A 14,863-nucleotide genomic window follows, 5' to 3' on the forward strand; every position below is an offset into this window, starting at 1 on the left:
TGCCAAGAGGGAGGCCGAGAGAGAAGAGAAGCCGAAGGTCGCACATCAGAGGGCGATTAAAATCGTCGAAGGTCGCGAGCGAGCGAGAGAGAAATTTTTTTTCTCCGAAACTCTCGTTCGACAGAGCTTCCTTCCCGACAACCCGAGTCTGAGAAGTAATTGACCGATGGTGAGTGAATTCAGAGCTCGACCCCTATGAATTCACTTACCATAGTTTTATGTCTAAAACTATATTTCACTTTCCCCCTACATTGACATTGCGCACTAACGCATTTTGGCTCCAGTGTAAGTGAAATTTTCACTTACGCTGCTCACTAATATAATTTCACTTACGCTGCTCACTAATAGGACCTATCTCTCATTTTCCATAGGCATCCAAACAAATTTATTGAAGGTTCTCGATTGAATCAGGCTACGTTTATTTTTCACTCATCCAACAACAAAATATGGGCAAGTCAACGAATTCTCTATTTTTTCCCCCGAGTCTTTAAAGTCAAATCTAAATACGGGATGAGTCCAATTGCTTTGATTATCTACTTTGAAGCCAAGTCTACTTATAAGACCTTTCCCTTTCATGAGTTTTTTTTCCCTGCCATGGATGAGGGCCATGAGGCTAGGAGCGGTTAGGGACCGACTTGTCCCATATTTGGTGGGTCGGCTCGAGGCAGTTCGGTTTAACCTGCCCCATGTGAATCGCTCAGGCATTGGCTCCCGTGACGTACCCGATGTGAGAGATTTCATGATTTCGCGTGATTGCGCTTCTTCATCCAAACCCTAGCTCGCGTCCAACCCTAATTTCCTTTTCCCTATATAATACCTGCTTCGCTACCTATTTCCTTCCGCAGGCGTTCAATCTTTCTCTCACAGCCTGTTGATTGGTCAGGATTTCAGTTTTCTTCAGCAAGATTTTTTCAACGTTATCTCGTCCCGGAGTGGTCTATGGCCGGTCTACGATCCCTTCTGTAAAAAAAAAAAAAAAAAAGAATTCCTCAAACTCTGCTTTACTGAAAGTTGTTTTATGTATTTGGTTGTTGAAATCAGGTTGTTCGATCGTGCTTTGGATTTTTTTCATACCTGAGGAAGATCTCTGGTTTGATCTTTGCCCGATTTGTCTTTCTGCTTTTCTCGGTGTGTAAAAATTGGGAACTTGATGATGAGAATTGTCGCCCCAGTCTTACACGCTTCTCATTGTTGCGTAATGGTGATAGACATATCTTTTCTGATTCCGATTAATTTCTTTCATTTTTGCGCGAGATTTCTTGTACTTTTTTCCTTGGAGTCCAATACTTTTGTGTAATCGGATGTTTTCTTCACCGTCCTAGCAATTCAAGAGAGGCGTGACGATATTATCCACCTATTCTGTAATCTTTATGATGAATCATAAAACATGCACTACCATCTGATCTCTCTTTCATTTTGCTGTTTATTTTCTAAATTCTTTATCAGCTTTTTTTTCGGTTGTTTGATAAAAGATGTGAATCTCGTGACGCAATCTGTGTCCAATTGCTGATTTGCAGTGATTATCAAAACCTAGATCACCATCTTTCAGCTGAGAATGCACTGGAATTAGTCGTGATTTTATCTGTTTTCACTGATTTGGAGATAACATGTTTTGTTGAAATGACATTGCCTTTTGGTATCTGATGCCCTGCTGCATATCGATGGCTGGGCTTCTCATTGACAAGGCAAAGAGTGAACATAGAACAGGTATTGCGACACGGGCTGCTTTCTGCTGTAAGCTTCCCGTTACTTTAACCCTACTCACATCTTAAAAGACCCTGGTTTAAATCTACCTCGATTTCAACTTTGGGTCATGATAATTAAGGGGAAAGAATTCCTTCCGGCAAATCGAAAGGTGCTCTCTTTTGCTGGGAAATGTATAACCAAGTTCTGATTCACCCAGCTGTTCGAGTCAAATTTTACAAAAAAAAAGGCACCCTTCTTCAGGTACTGTTTGTAGACAAAATCAGAATTCACTGTACTGTTCTTAGACAAAAACAGAATTTAGAGCTTTTCATCGTCAATTATTCCGGACGAATCCTGTTCTTAGATAATCAAACAGGAAATCAATGATTCTCAACAATCAACATTACATTACAGAGTTTTTATATGGCGCCAACTGCCAAGGTTCTTGAGGCCCAAAACAACTCCACCGATAATGTGACCGACGACTCCACAGGCCATTGTGTCTGCAAGAGTGAATCCAGCTGGGTCACCTGTTTGCAAGCTCGGAGACCCAGGCTTCGAGCTTAAACCCCGCAGTAGATTTCCTGTTTGCAGATGGAGCTAACCCGAATCTCCCAGCGAACAGCATCAAGCTTGTGCTTACCACCATTATCTGAATGAATTAAAGGTTCTCTCATGCTTCCACTTTTGTGTGTTTAGGATAAGGACAACTGAGATCTATTCGGAGGTCAGAAAGCTTACCACGTCGGTTGAAGAACCATTGAAGCTACAGAGAGCACCCAATGCTCTATTTCCTTTGAGCCTCAACAGCTGGACGCCGGCCTGTTTTGTTATTGAAAGAAAGAAATTATCTACATAATTCATGAATCATGATTTGATTTCACCAATACGAAGAGACTCGTTTGATCAAACTGATCTTTTCTGGGTTGAAAAAGAACAGTGACTCTATGGAAATAGAAATGACTTGTGAGTGTGGAGACGTTATTTTTTTATTATCATGTCTAAGTTCATCATAATATTTTTTTCAATTTTTTAATTTTTTAATTTTTGTAACTTTAAATGGAGGTTAGAACTCTAACCTGGTTCGCGTTAAAATATTTGAGTTTAAATTCAATTCTAATTTTAACTTCGAAGTTGAGTTCGAATTAAAAGTATTTAGAACAAGCTAAACTTTTAAATATATACAACTTTGAGTTTTGTTCAGCCACCCCTGTAACGTGTCATATTTCCAAACATAACTTTTACACTTCAAATCTAGGTGTGGGCATCCGGTTGAGTTTCACGGTCAAATCCGAAAACCTTGGGATGGGTTTGACTCTCAACTCAGTGGGTTGGGATGAGGATAAGAAAAAAAAAAAAAAAACCCAGGTGGGCGATGGGTTTCTTTGAACTCGACCTGTAAGGTCTTATACCTATAACCCCCTTATTAAAAATTGAAATGATATTTATTTAATGATAAAGTAATGTAATTTTATGACTTTACTCAGGGTATTTAATGAAAAAAATATTAATTTTATTGAAAATATGTACCTTTAAATATCTGACGAGATAAGCTGATTGCTAGGCTTGAATTTTGTTTAAGATAGATGTTGGATCAACGTGAATTCGGGTATTTTTTGTTTCCAAGTCTAATAATCTTCAATTTGAATCATGAATTTGACTAACATCAATTAATTTTTTAATTTATATTTTATCCATACTGGGTTGTGTTTTTAGGGTACACAAACTTTTAATCCTCGTTGAATCAACCTCTTTTCCTTCCTTTTCTCGAGATTTATAAGCGATAATGGGGTGCGAACTCAAGACTAGAGTTCGAAATATTTTTTAATTAAAATACAAAATAACGGAAAATTACTTCTGTCGAAGATCATCGAGAAGAAATATGCGTACTTGTTAAAGAATTCCCCTCCTGATATTCGGTTGAGGAATTTGATCGTTGCCGCTAGCTGAGGTTACTATACCTCCCTGATTTCCCTTATACTTTTTTTTCTTTTGTAATTGTCTCATGGTTTTTTGTATTAGGTTTAATTTTCTGTGTTTATTGTTCGATTACGTTAATTGGATGAATTCTTGTTAGTTTGCGACCTTTGGATTCATCCAGCATTGGTGTTTCAGTGAGATTTTGAGGGTGTTTTCGGTTTACAGTCGTACTGAATTTTTTTAAGTATGTTGGCTTGTTAGCTTTGAGTTTGCACTTCGTGTACTGAATATGGGTTTGTTGATTTTGTTTCGTTATCATTCGTCTATTGTTATTCGAGTTTCTAAATGCTCTTTTCCTTTTCTCTTTTCCAGAATTCAGTGTCTGATCTTCAATTTCTCCTCTAATCTGATCCCTTTTGCAACCAGAGAAGTTTTCTGAATTTAGCCTTCGAGATATAATGGATCCGAATCCCGATTTCCGAATTTTTCTTTAGTCTTGCTTTGGGAGCCTTTATCAACTTCTCAATCTTTACTCATTTAGCATTTTGTTTCCTATACCTGTTTGTTCATTCTTCACAGTAACCTTTATTTTTTCCTAAATTTTTTTTCCGGGACATTGTTGTTGTGCTATTATCATCTTCTAATATTATTAGGACCTGGATGCTTTCTTATTAATGAAAAGTCACAGTTAGGTTTCGTTGGAAGTCTTTGACAAATTACTAATTGAAGTTTGGAATGCTAATGGAATGATTGGATTGTGATTTTCTTTTAAACTTGAATTAGTAACATGGAAGTCAGGTGTGCAAATTGGTTTCTTAATAAAAAATTATAGTTATTTTCAGAAGTGTGAAGTTTGTGAGTTTCTTCTATCTTGTGACGGATGTGCTGTTACAGGATATTAGGATCACATCTTTGGGATCTTCTAGAAAGTTTTCAAGGCTTTTTTGTCAATGGGTGCTCCTAAGCAGAAATGGACTGCAGAGGAAGAAAATGCCCTTACAGTTGGAGTGGCCAAGCATGGGCCTGGCAAATGGCGCACTATACTGAAAGATCCAGAGTTCAGTGGTGTTCTTGCTTTGCGTTCAAATGTCGACCTCAAGGTGTGGACAATCTCTTTTGTTGACAAGTTTCTTCCTTACTGCCAAAGTTGGAAATTAGATTTATTTTAATTCTACTTAATTAAGAAAAGAGAATGGTATTTTTCTTTTCTTAAATTTTGGTTATTCACACACCACATACGGAAGCCAAATGAGATTTGAATCCAACCTATTCCGCCTTCAACATATGGTCATCGAGCCAGAATCGCAAGCCACAGGAAAAGAGAATAGCATTAAACCCTTAACCTAAACAATTAATCATTTAACCAGAGTAGATAAATCACCTAAGATGTAGGCGATGCAGTTGTGAGAATAGGTGTCAGATGGGCAATTTGCTCCATGTTCCCATGTTCCTAGTCCCCACTTGGTGTTTAATGTTGCCATTCTTGTATTTTGCTTATTTACTGTTATTGTTGATTTTATCATTTTTATAGTGTACTTTATCGGCTTTCTTCAAGGAAAATTTGTGTTGAGAGTGCCCGTATTTAAAATATCTCACTTTTCAGATGATATTGCATCTGATTTTAATTTTTGGTGAAGAGAAAACATTTCTTTCTATTGCAAACTGGGTGGAGTGGCTACAAATATTTGCTTCTATTTCTTTTTGTATTTTACCTTTTTCGCTTCAGAGAATCCTGTGGCTTTTTGGCATTTCTCTTCTTCCTTAAAATATAGTTTTTGCTAATGAAACTTACATTTTATACCTAGTTATGAGTGCTTAGATTAAGCCAGATGCAATTTTGGTTTTCCTTTTTGAAAGAGGCTGAATTTATACCCTCTTTTGTGATCCCCTTCCAATTTGAAGTGGTTGTTTGGAAAGGAACCAAAATATGTGCCACTGATCTCAATATCATTTTGGAAATGAATCCTTTTTCTGGTTGAAAAATCATATGATCTGTTTTATATATACTGATCATTACCTACCTTCCAAAAGTTGACACAGAGACAAATTTAACTTGCCTCTACTTTTCTTTAAGTTTTACCAATTTCTTTTATTTCTGAAAGAGGCCACTTCTATGTAAGTTCTAAAAATTGTCTTAAGATATCATATAAACTGTGGATTTTAGATCAATGCCACAGGGTTCAACACTGAAAAAAAAGGTGCCATATAAACTTACGGGGCTCTCTCAAGGATAAGTCTTAAATCACCTGGATTTTTTGTTACTGTTTGTATTATATTCTGTCTGTGTATATTTAATATATATCCACCTTAAGGTAAGATTTACCTTGTGTAATCGTAGCTCATCATCTGATAGTTCCTGGTTACATATATAAATAATTAGAACCCTACATTTAGAACATTTTCCCCTCTTTTTACTGAGAATGAGGCTCTCTTTTTCATCTGCATCATCTCAGATTTTCTCAATATTACCTCATTAAAAATTTCTCTCTTTCTGATGGGCTCCTTGAGAATTAAAAGGGAATGATTTTTTTTTCAATTGCTCTTTGCCTTTCCAGATTTCAGGTCAGGGTGGGGCAGGGACATGGTGGGATGTGCCTTAAGAGGTGTCTTGGTTGAGGGGAAAACCCCATCTCAGTTAGATTTTCTTTTTGGTTGCATCCGGTTCTCCAAATCCTGTATCAAATCTTCTTCACTGCCATCCGAGGATGTTATTTATTTATTTATTTATTTATGTTTTGAAGATAATGAGAATATCATTAATAGGATAGGAGAAAAGGAACAAAAAGAAGAGGGTCTCAAGGCAAAGAGGCCAAAGACCAGCACATCCGCTGGACAAAAACAAGATAAAAAATATTAATTTCCAAAATTAGAAAATTACATTGGATTGAGCTTTTGCCACAGTGGTTACATGATTAGTTTCTAGTTTACCAATCTAGAAAAGAATAAATGGGCTATTATGGGTAGGTATACTGAAAGTACACAAGATATTGTGGTATAATTGTATTGCTTGTAGGGATGCTAGTACACGGATTTTTTTAGGTCTGAAGATGGTGTGCCTGTTATTGTGTTTATTTATTTTATTTTTATGCAGTTTGTCTATTTGTAGTATAATCATCTAAAAGATTCATATTTGTTTGATGTTAGGAAGTGAAATAATCATGGCTCTTATTGCTGCATTTTTTTACATTTTCTTTTTGAAATCATTTGCTGCCATTTTTTTTTTTTTAGAAAAAGATGTCCCCTCCTTTTAAAGAGTTGATTTAAATATTATCTAACATAACCCTCTTCTCTTAATGAAATTTCATTTTTCATCGTTTTAACAAAAAATATTGGGATGTTAAATAATGTGTAAAAGTTCCTATTTTATTGTGGTTTGAAAAAGCAAAGGAAAAGAAAGCCAAGTAAATTTTTACAAAGAAAATAAAATGTTATTATGTGTAAAAGTTCCTATTGTTATTTACCCTTGAAGAAGCAAAGTAAAATAATGCCAAGTATAAAATTTTACAAAGAAAATAAAATGTTAACATCATTCTATAAAAAGAAAAGTAATCATAGTCAAACAAATAGAACATAATATGATATTAATGTGCTAACTGTGTAGAACAAAGTGGGTTAGGGTGATGCATGGTGGCTTGGGGCAGTGCAGGTCATTTGTGGGGCTTGGTTAAGTAGATAGGGCTGGGTGAGTTTCATTTAGTGGTCAAGGTATAGTTCTGCAAACTGCATGCTGCAGCCATTTGTAAATTTGTGGGATAAATGATGATTAGTGCTTATCATTTTTTATTTTTTTACAAATTAGTGTTGAAAATATAATGATGTTCATTTGTTTTCCCTTTTTACAGGACAAATGGCGGAACATGGCTGTTGTTGCGAATGGATGGGGGTCTCGGGAAAAAGCTAGGTTGGCAATGAAAAGGAGTCAACAGATCCGTAGGCATGATGACAATGCTATGGTCCTCAGTACAGTAGGTCACAACTTTGATGATGAAATTGTTGATGCAAAGCCTCTAGCAATTACCAGTGGAACAATGCATATTACTGCACCAAAGAGATCCATTTCAAGGTTATTTATCAAATTTCTACTATTGCACTATACCGCAAGTTTTTTTAAAGAGTGTACCACTTCAATATTATTTATCAGATAAAGGAATCCAATTTTTATTAGGGTTGAGGAAGTGCATACCCTTGAATTATGGTAAGTTTACCTGGGTAGCCTTGCTTCTCAAATGAATGCCTGAATGGGGTTGAAACTTTAATTTTTGTAGTAATCTTCTTGATGATGAGCTTTCTGAAATCAACAACCTTATAAAACTTCTAATGCAACCTATTGCACATTTATTAGTGATGATAAGATTATTTGGAGATGGGATCAGCATGATAACTTCATGGTTTTTCCACTTTATAATGTGCTCCTTCAGACAGATAGCATGAAGCCTCACACAATCGCTCTTGTGGAAATTTATGTGCTCTTGGATAATTCATTTTTTCTTATGGTATGTACCAAGAGGAGGAGTCCTTACTGTTGGCAACCTTGTAGTAGGGGCATGCACAATCACAACCTGACATGCAAGATCTGTAATAAAGTTGATGAACCCATATATCATTTCCTCCTTTTCTGCCCATTCTCTCGTAAGTAGTGAGTTCATCAAGTTGAGTTTAAATCTTTGTTTCCCTAGAACCGTCACAAATTTTATTGGGCATTACTTCTTCCCTCTCTATTCTAGGCTTGGCATAATTATGTAGGAAGTTTGTGTGTGTATGATTTTTTGGCATCTTTGGAAGGAGAGGAACAACAGAATTTGCTCCAACAAAAGTGCCAGTTGAGGGGAATGATTGAGAATATTATTCTTACATGTTCGATGATCAAGTTTAAGAAATTTCCTTGTGCAGTGATCGGTATAGACTGATGGAGCTTTGTTTCTCTCTCTACTCAGCATCATGTTCCTGTTAGCCAACAGTGTTCTTCTTCTTTAGGTTTTTTAAAATTAAACTTCCATGTCAGTTTTAAAGGAACCTGGGGCCAAGGGATGTGATGGTGTTTTCCGGGATGCTGTTGGTAGTCTGGATCTTTCTTTCTTGGATCCTCTTAGCATTGTTGATTTGGATGAAGCTAAGCTTGAAACACTTCTCGCTGGCCTTAAGATTTTCAAGGAGATCTTCTCGGTCACCTCGCCATGGGTAAGCAATAACTGAGTCAAAATCCGACCTCTCCTTGCTATTTCAACCCTTAACCCTGTCTATGTTAAAAGCCATGGCACGGTTGGATTTCCAACCCCATCCTTGCTACCCCTTCTCATCCTCGTTTTATACCTTTTTCCTACCCTAAAAATCAAACATTATAATAATTATTAGAAAAAATCCCAACATTATAGCTAAAAGTATATATATTGACATTAAAAACATAAAAAATACCAATTCATAAAATTGAATAAGAAAATGTGAGGGTTTATAAAACAAACTTTCTTTGCAGTTTATTGAGATGAATCTGACTACAAAGGAGCAAAAACAAAGATGATGAAGTGTAAGCTGAGAGCAAAGAATGTTAGAATCGGAAAAATGAGGGAAACCAGTCATTCTCAATACCTGGTTCTCTGCTAGGAAACACTTCTTGTCTTTTCTTTGTTTCAACAGGTTATGTCTATTTAAAAAATATTATGGTTGTTATAGTAATGTATTGCTGTGAGTTGAGGAACCATTTTCTTTTTTTCATGAATCCCAACCCTGCCCTGAGGGGTGAGGAGTGAACCCCATCTTTACACCAAGCAGGTTGTGTGGGGGTAGGTTCCCACATTTAACCTACCCCATCTTCTTCCATAATCATGAAAGGAAATTCTTCCAACTGCTCAGGAGAAAATTGACCCTCCCTAGAAATTCAATTTTTTTAATGAAACTTATAACGTTACTGCTTATTTTTGTGTCTCGTGGTCTTATTCTTTGATTGGGGAATAATGTCGCTGATTAGTCAGCTAAGATGGGGCTATCCTCCAACTGCTCGTTGTGGTGGATTAGCCCTTAGCCCTTAAGTTCTGTCTTTGTTTCTTTTTTCATAAATTTTAAGCTGTTAAAAAAATCCTGTCCTTTTTAGCGCTTGATTTACCTCCATTAGGGCAAGCTTGAAAACTCAAAGGAGTCTGTACGATAAGTGTTACTAATGTGCTCTTTCGGAATCCCTTGAAACTTGAAACCCTTATTACTATAAAACTATAGTTTGTGACTACGGTACTTATATATATTTAATATGAAGATTTTATATGCACCGTATACTAACATAGAAACAAGTTTAAATTATTGATTTTACATCAAAATTATTCTATTGAAAACAATTCTCCTTTTGAGAAATTGCAAAAGAATCTTACACCAAGATCTTGATGTCTTAATTATTGTGGTCAGTATTCCTTTACATTGAAATATGAAAAGTTGAAGCTTTATATTATGAATCTCCTAAAATGATTTTATTCTGGTGGATTTTTTTTATGAATTTGGAAGTGGTTCAGCTTGTGGCATTTTGTATTTTTCCATGCATTTTCTACACCCATCCTTTTGAAATGTTGGTTTCTTCTATTCAATTTAGAAATGAGACCTAATTGACTCCCCTTTTTGTGTAGACTTGATAATCTGATATTGGAAGCTATAACCAGCTTGAAGGAGCCCAGTGGATCTAATAAGACAGCCATTGCTATGTATATAGAGGTACTTCTGTAAAAAGCAAGTCTCTTCCAAAAAAAATATTAACTTCTCTTGCAAACACTTATGAGAACCTTTGTTTGTTTCTTTGGTTTGAACATGCTCAGTGTGCTTCTGTGTATGTAATAGTTTAGTAATTGCATGTCTAAGCAGCTTCTTCCACATAGTTCAGTAAGTTGTGACTTTTCTACCTTCACTGTCAACTGTTGTCTAACCCTGTGTACTGAACACCTGTTCTATTTAGTTGGATTTTTCTCCTTTTACTTCATATAATCTCTGTTTGTCCAGGATCAATATTGGGCGCCTCCTAATTTTGAGAGGCTATTATCTGCCAAGTTAAAGGCTTTGTCAGAAAATGGTAAATTGATTAAGGTAATTGTTGTGTTCATTAAATTTTTTAATATGTAACGCCATAAGCATGCTATGTAGATGCTGGAGTCTAAAAATTGTCTATGAGAAGTTGCAGAAACTGCTTTTTAGCGTAGCAGTTATATATGACCACCTTTTGTGTTCTTTATTTAGTTATTTTTAGTGAAGTATGGAGGCGCATACTTTTTGAGTTACGAGCTACATACCTTTTATATTTTAAACCTGCATCTTTGTTCCATCTTTGAGACTCCCAAATTTAGGCAGTGGTATAAATTTTTGTAGGTAAAATGTAGGTACCAAATTGCACCAAGTTCTTCTGCATTTTTTGAAGGAAGAATATCAGGGCTGTTCCTTCTGGAGGCAGGGACGCAGAGGGAGCCTCCAAGATTAATTGAGAGAGAGGAAGTCAGTCTTCTTACCAAAACACAGATTGATGCTGAGCTTATGAAAATGAGAAGCATGTCCACGCAGGATGCTGCTGCGGCTGCTGCTCAAGCAGTTGCAGAGGCAGAAGGTGCCATGCTAGAAGCTGAACAAGCAGCAAGGGAGGCTGAGGCAGCTGAGGCTGATGCAGATGCAGCTCAAGCTTTTGCTGAAGCTGCACTAATGACACTGAATAGCAGGCGGTTCTCCAAGCTGGTAATGAACTTTTTCCTTAAGAACCATATTCCTGCTAATCTTCTTCCTTTTCTTACCAAGGACCTTTTACTCATCTGTAAGCAGTTCGCTTAGGAGTTTTCAGCTCTCTCCTGGTTTTGTATCTGTTGCTTGTCATCATCATCTGTGCCATAGTTGATTTCTTTTTAATGCTTGAATGCACGAATTATGCATCTGGTCCTAGGAACATGTAGTTTATGCACAATTGCTCAGTTTCAGACACTTGCTTTCTTCTTTGTTCCTGAGTTTTCATATGAGGTCTCATACATTTTCTTTTGTTACAAATTTATTTTTTGTTAATGATAAAAACATTTTGGTTCTGGTAAATCTGATACCATTTTTTATTTATTTTCTTATCGTGATATATTTGCCTGAAAAGCAAACTATTACATTCTTGAAGATATTCTTTGTGATGATTTACATAAATTTCTTTTCTATGTAATATCTCCTCTACTAAACTTGCAACTATTTGTTTTTAAAGAGCTGATAAAAATCTTGAAATACAGATAATGGATTCTAATTTTATTATGAACGTGGTACCTTTGTGCAGATGGTTCCTGGTTGACTCGATCTTGCTAGCTCCTCACTGTTAGATCTTCACTGGCATTTTTCCATTTCCTGTAGCAGAATGAAAAGTTGAGGGCACATCTTTTTTATTGTGGATATGGTAAGTTATTTTATGGCTATTTTTTTGAGAAAATTGAGAGATTCTTTCTTTTTTATACCAGGGAGAACTTTTGCTGTGTTTACAGCAGATCTTGAAATTTCCAGACTTGTATCATCTCATTATGGAAATGTGTGTTCTTCTGCATCTATAGTAGTTTAGCATCTGTCAGAAACGTGTCGCATCTTGGTAGCTCAGCGTAACAGTTTCTATGTTGTTTGATTAACTGGTTGAAGTACTGTAATGAAATTTTTTTTTTGCCTTTTAAAAAAGAAAGAAATTGGTAATGCATAAAGACCTCTTTATTTCATTTTTTTTTTAAGCACATACATTATCTTCATTATCTTTTTACTTGCTGTTATCCTTTCCCTAGAAGTTCTACTATTTGCTGTTTATTACACTATTCGATTGAAAGTTGCTTTTACAGTAGTGTCTATACATATCTTTTGCCCCACATCTCTGTTCTAACTGTTTTAGTTTGGGTATTTCTTGCAGATGTCATTGGATAGACAGGAACCTTGTAACTTGTTCATTTTTCCCACCAATTTTCACCTTTTCAATGTCCCTGAAAGCTTTTTTCTCCATATATTTTGTATACAAATAAACTATGGGTAATAGGTAGCAGGTATGAGATACTGCTACCTTGTAACTGGGAGTCTGGGAGTTCCGTTCTGAAACACTCAAATACCATTCTAAAATAAGAAAGGCAGCAGAAAAAAACCGGAAAAATGGGGAAAGAGTAGAAGAATTATGAGTTGTCACAGCTTCAGACAGATTATCTAACTATTGTAGTCAGCTCTTAAGCTATTCTTGAAAAGATCATATCCATCTCTATGGTGTGTGAAGGTGGTGGGTTTAGGCTGAAAGCCAGACGCCAATTCTGATCAGGTCAGCAATTCATGAAAAATGTTGTGGAAGGAGAAATTCGATTCGATAAAGTGTTAAAACGATAAATTTTTTAACTGATGTTGTTGTCTTTTTAGGAATCATGAATGTGAAAATATATCCAAAAGCTCTATCCCAATGAATCAATTTTGAAACCATCCAGTCCATTGTCTTGGACGTGCTTTTAAATGCAATTATTTACATGAACTGGTGGGTAGTCCATATTGAAGCGTTTCTGGCTGTTTTACATTCATCTTTTTTATTCTATCGAATTCTTAAACGTTAGATGTGCCTGCAACCTGAAGTACCGGGACTGAGGCGCAACACTGCCTTCCTTAGAGAGAAAAAAAAATAGTTTGTCTTATTTTTATTTTTGGAAGGAGTAGAGGGGTCCATATGGCAGACATGGCTTCCTTTTCTACTCTGAATGTGTTGTAATATATTATTAACTATTTTCCCACTTGAACCTGAAAAGTTATGTCAGGTTTATTGTAAAATTTAATTAAATCTGAAAATGTATTTTCTAATTGATGGGTATTTAAAAAATGTTGAAAGATCGATATAGAAAATTTTTACATGACTCTCACGGTAAGAAGTCTTCTAACATAAGAGTTTTAGTTATATTAGTCTTCTATTTATGTTCAGTTGTTCGATTGTTCTAAAATTTATTTTTTAGTATTTAATTTTGGGTATAATTGAGATAACGGTAGTTTAATTGTAATTATATTTTAATTACTTTTTTATTATAAATAGAAATTTATTATACTCAAATTATATTAAAATAATGAATTTTTTCACTTTTTCATAAATTCAACAAAAAATTGAGTATTTAAAAAACACGTATATGTCATTATTATAAATATGGTTAATTGCATGTCTTGATTTTAAATAAGGCTATATCACATAAAATTAAGTCAAATAAGAGTTTGGAGCCCTTTAACTATAAATATGGAGAAATCATTCCTTATTCCTTAGCACGAAGAGGGGTGATATAAGGACGGTAACATTGCCTCCTATCTCTCCTTCTTCCTCATTTTATACATCGAACAACAGTGGATTTCGAGAGAGCGAGCATTTTTCTCCGTTTTTCCTCGAGGAGCTCTCTAGGGGGTGACAATCTTACCTATTTATCTATTTTATCCTTTTTTATCCTTATGTTTCAAAAAAAATATACCAATTAAAAAGATTTACCTATTTACCCATATACTTGTTATTAAGTGAAACAAGTAGAGGTAAAAGCTATTTTATAGCTAATTATCCAATTACCTAAATAAATAGAGAATTTAAAATCTACATGTAAATAAAATTTTTATCAGGTAAAAATTGGTTTCTAGAACGACAACATATCCACTTTGGCTTCTTGAGCCATTTGCTCACTGTGGGTTCTTCGGTTTCTCTTGAGGTACGTAAGAGAATTTTTTTTTTAAAAATTACCTATAAATAATTTTCAATTTATGTGTTCTTACATACCATAATTATAAATATTGCAAGCTTTGTATCTTAATTTTAAATACGACAAAATTTCATATACATGTGACATAATCCATGAGTACTAGGGAAAATATTTTTAAAATAAAAATTAAACTTTCAAATCCCTTCCTTAGCAATAAATGAGGAGAAATCTTCCCCTTCGTTTTTGCCCGAAGAGACGAATAACAACATTACCCTCGCTCATCGAAAGAGAAAAACGATGGGTTCTTCCCACCTTTTTTGTCGTCAAATCAAAGAGCAAAAGACTTAAGAGAGGAAAGAAACACGGTATAACTTCGTTTCTCCTCACTTGCTTAATAGGAGGAAAAAAAAATGTCTCTTCCTCTCCTTTTCTCATGGCTAAATATGAAATAATTTTTATAAAAATAACTTAATATTTACAATTTTGGACTGAAATTTTAGAACCATAATTCAACTATCGATTCAAATACATGTAATGATATATATATATATACGTATAGGCAGAATCGTATCGGGTAAACTCTTGATTCTGGAACCGTCGCATGT

The 14,863-nt window shown here is 35.2% G+C and overlaps 1 protein-coding gene, 2 non-coding genes and 1 pseudogene across 3 annotated transcripts; 3 read left to right on the forward strand and 1 right to left on the reverse strand.

The window, feature by feature from the left end:
- The first annotated feature begins 1,143 nt into the window (after window positions 1-1,143).
- LOC137954069 (small nucleolar RNA U31b) lies at window positions 1,144-1,226 on the forward strand. Its single transcript, XR_011112500.1, has one exon. It is a non-coding gene; the product is annotated as a small nucleolar RNA U31b (small nucleolar RNA).
- Window positions 1,227-1,330: 104 nt separating this feature from the next.
- On the forward strand, window positions 1,331-1,409 carry LOC137954059 (small nucleolar RNA Z195/SNORD33/SNORD32 family). The gene has a single exon (XR_011112491.1). It is a non-coding gene; the product is annotated as a small nucleolar RNA Z195/SNORD33/SNORD32 family (small nucleolar RNA).
- A 685-nt stretch (window positions 1,410-2,094) lies between these two features.
- LOC137952702 (photosystem I reaction center subunit psaK, chloroplastic-like) lies at window positions 2,095-2,550 on the reverse strand (annotated as a pseudogene).
- A 922-nt stretch (window positions 2,551-3,472) lies between these two features.
- Window positions 3,473-12,933, forward strand: LOC137953313 (telomere repeat-binding factor 1-like). Its single transcript, XM_068800652.1, has 8 exons — window positions 3,473-3,637; window positions 4,501-4,706; window positions 7,449-7,669; window positions 10,212-10,296; window positions 10,579-10,662; window positions 10,942-11,298; window positions 11,867-11,983; window positions 12,476-12,933. Exons 2-7 carry the CDS (start codon window positions 4,557-4,559, stop codon window positions 11,879-11,881), a joined length of 912 nt encoding a protein of 303 aa, XP_068656753.1. The 5' UTR covers window positions 3,473-3,637; window positions 4,501-4,556; the 3' UTR covers window positions 11,882-11,983; window positions 12,476-12,933.
- Window positions 12,934-14,863: the final 1,930 nt, after the last annotated feature.

The sequence above is a fragment of the Aristolochia californica genome, unplaced genomic scaffold (genome assembly GCF_029961685.1).
Source record: "Aristolochia californica isolate CCGP_79_NKW_82.1479 unplaced genomic scaffold, dmAriCali1.0.hap1 SCAF_16, whole genome shotgun sequence".
NCBI lineage: Eukaryota > Viridiplantae > Streptophyta > Magnoliopsida > Piperales > Aristolochiaceae > Aristolochia > Aristolochia californica.

Bases quoted from the DNA above. Each gene is read 5' to 3' on its own strand.
- LOC137953313 (XM_068800652.1), top strand. From the start codon at position 4,557: ATGGGTGCTCCTAAGCAGAAATGGACTGCAGAGGAAGAAAATGCCCTT. The intron at 4,707-7,448 runs GTGTGGACAATC...CCCTTTTTACAG, and splicing joins GTTCAAATGTCGACCTCAAG to GACAAATGGCGGAACATGGC. The intron at 10,663-10,941 runs GTAATTGTTGTG...AAATTTTTGTAG, and splicing joins AAAATGGTAAATTGATTAAG to GTAAAATGTAGGTACCAAAT.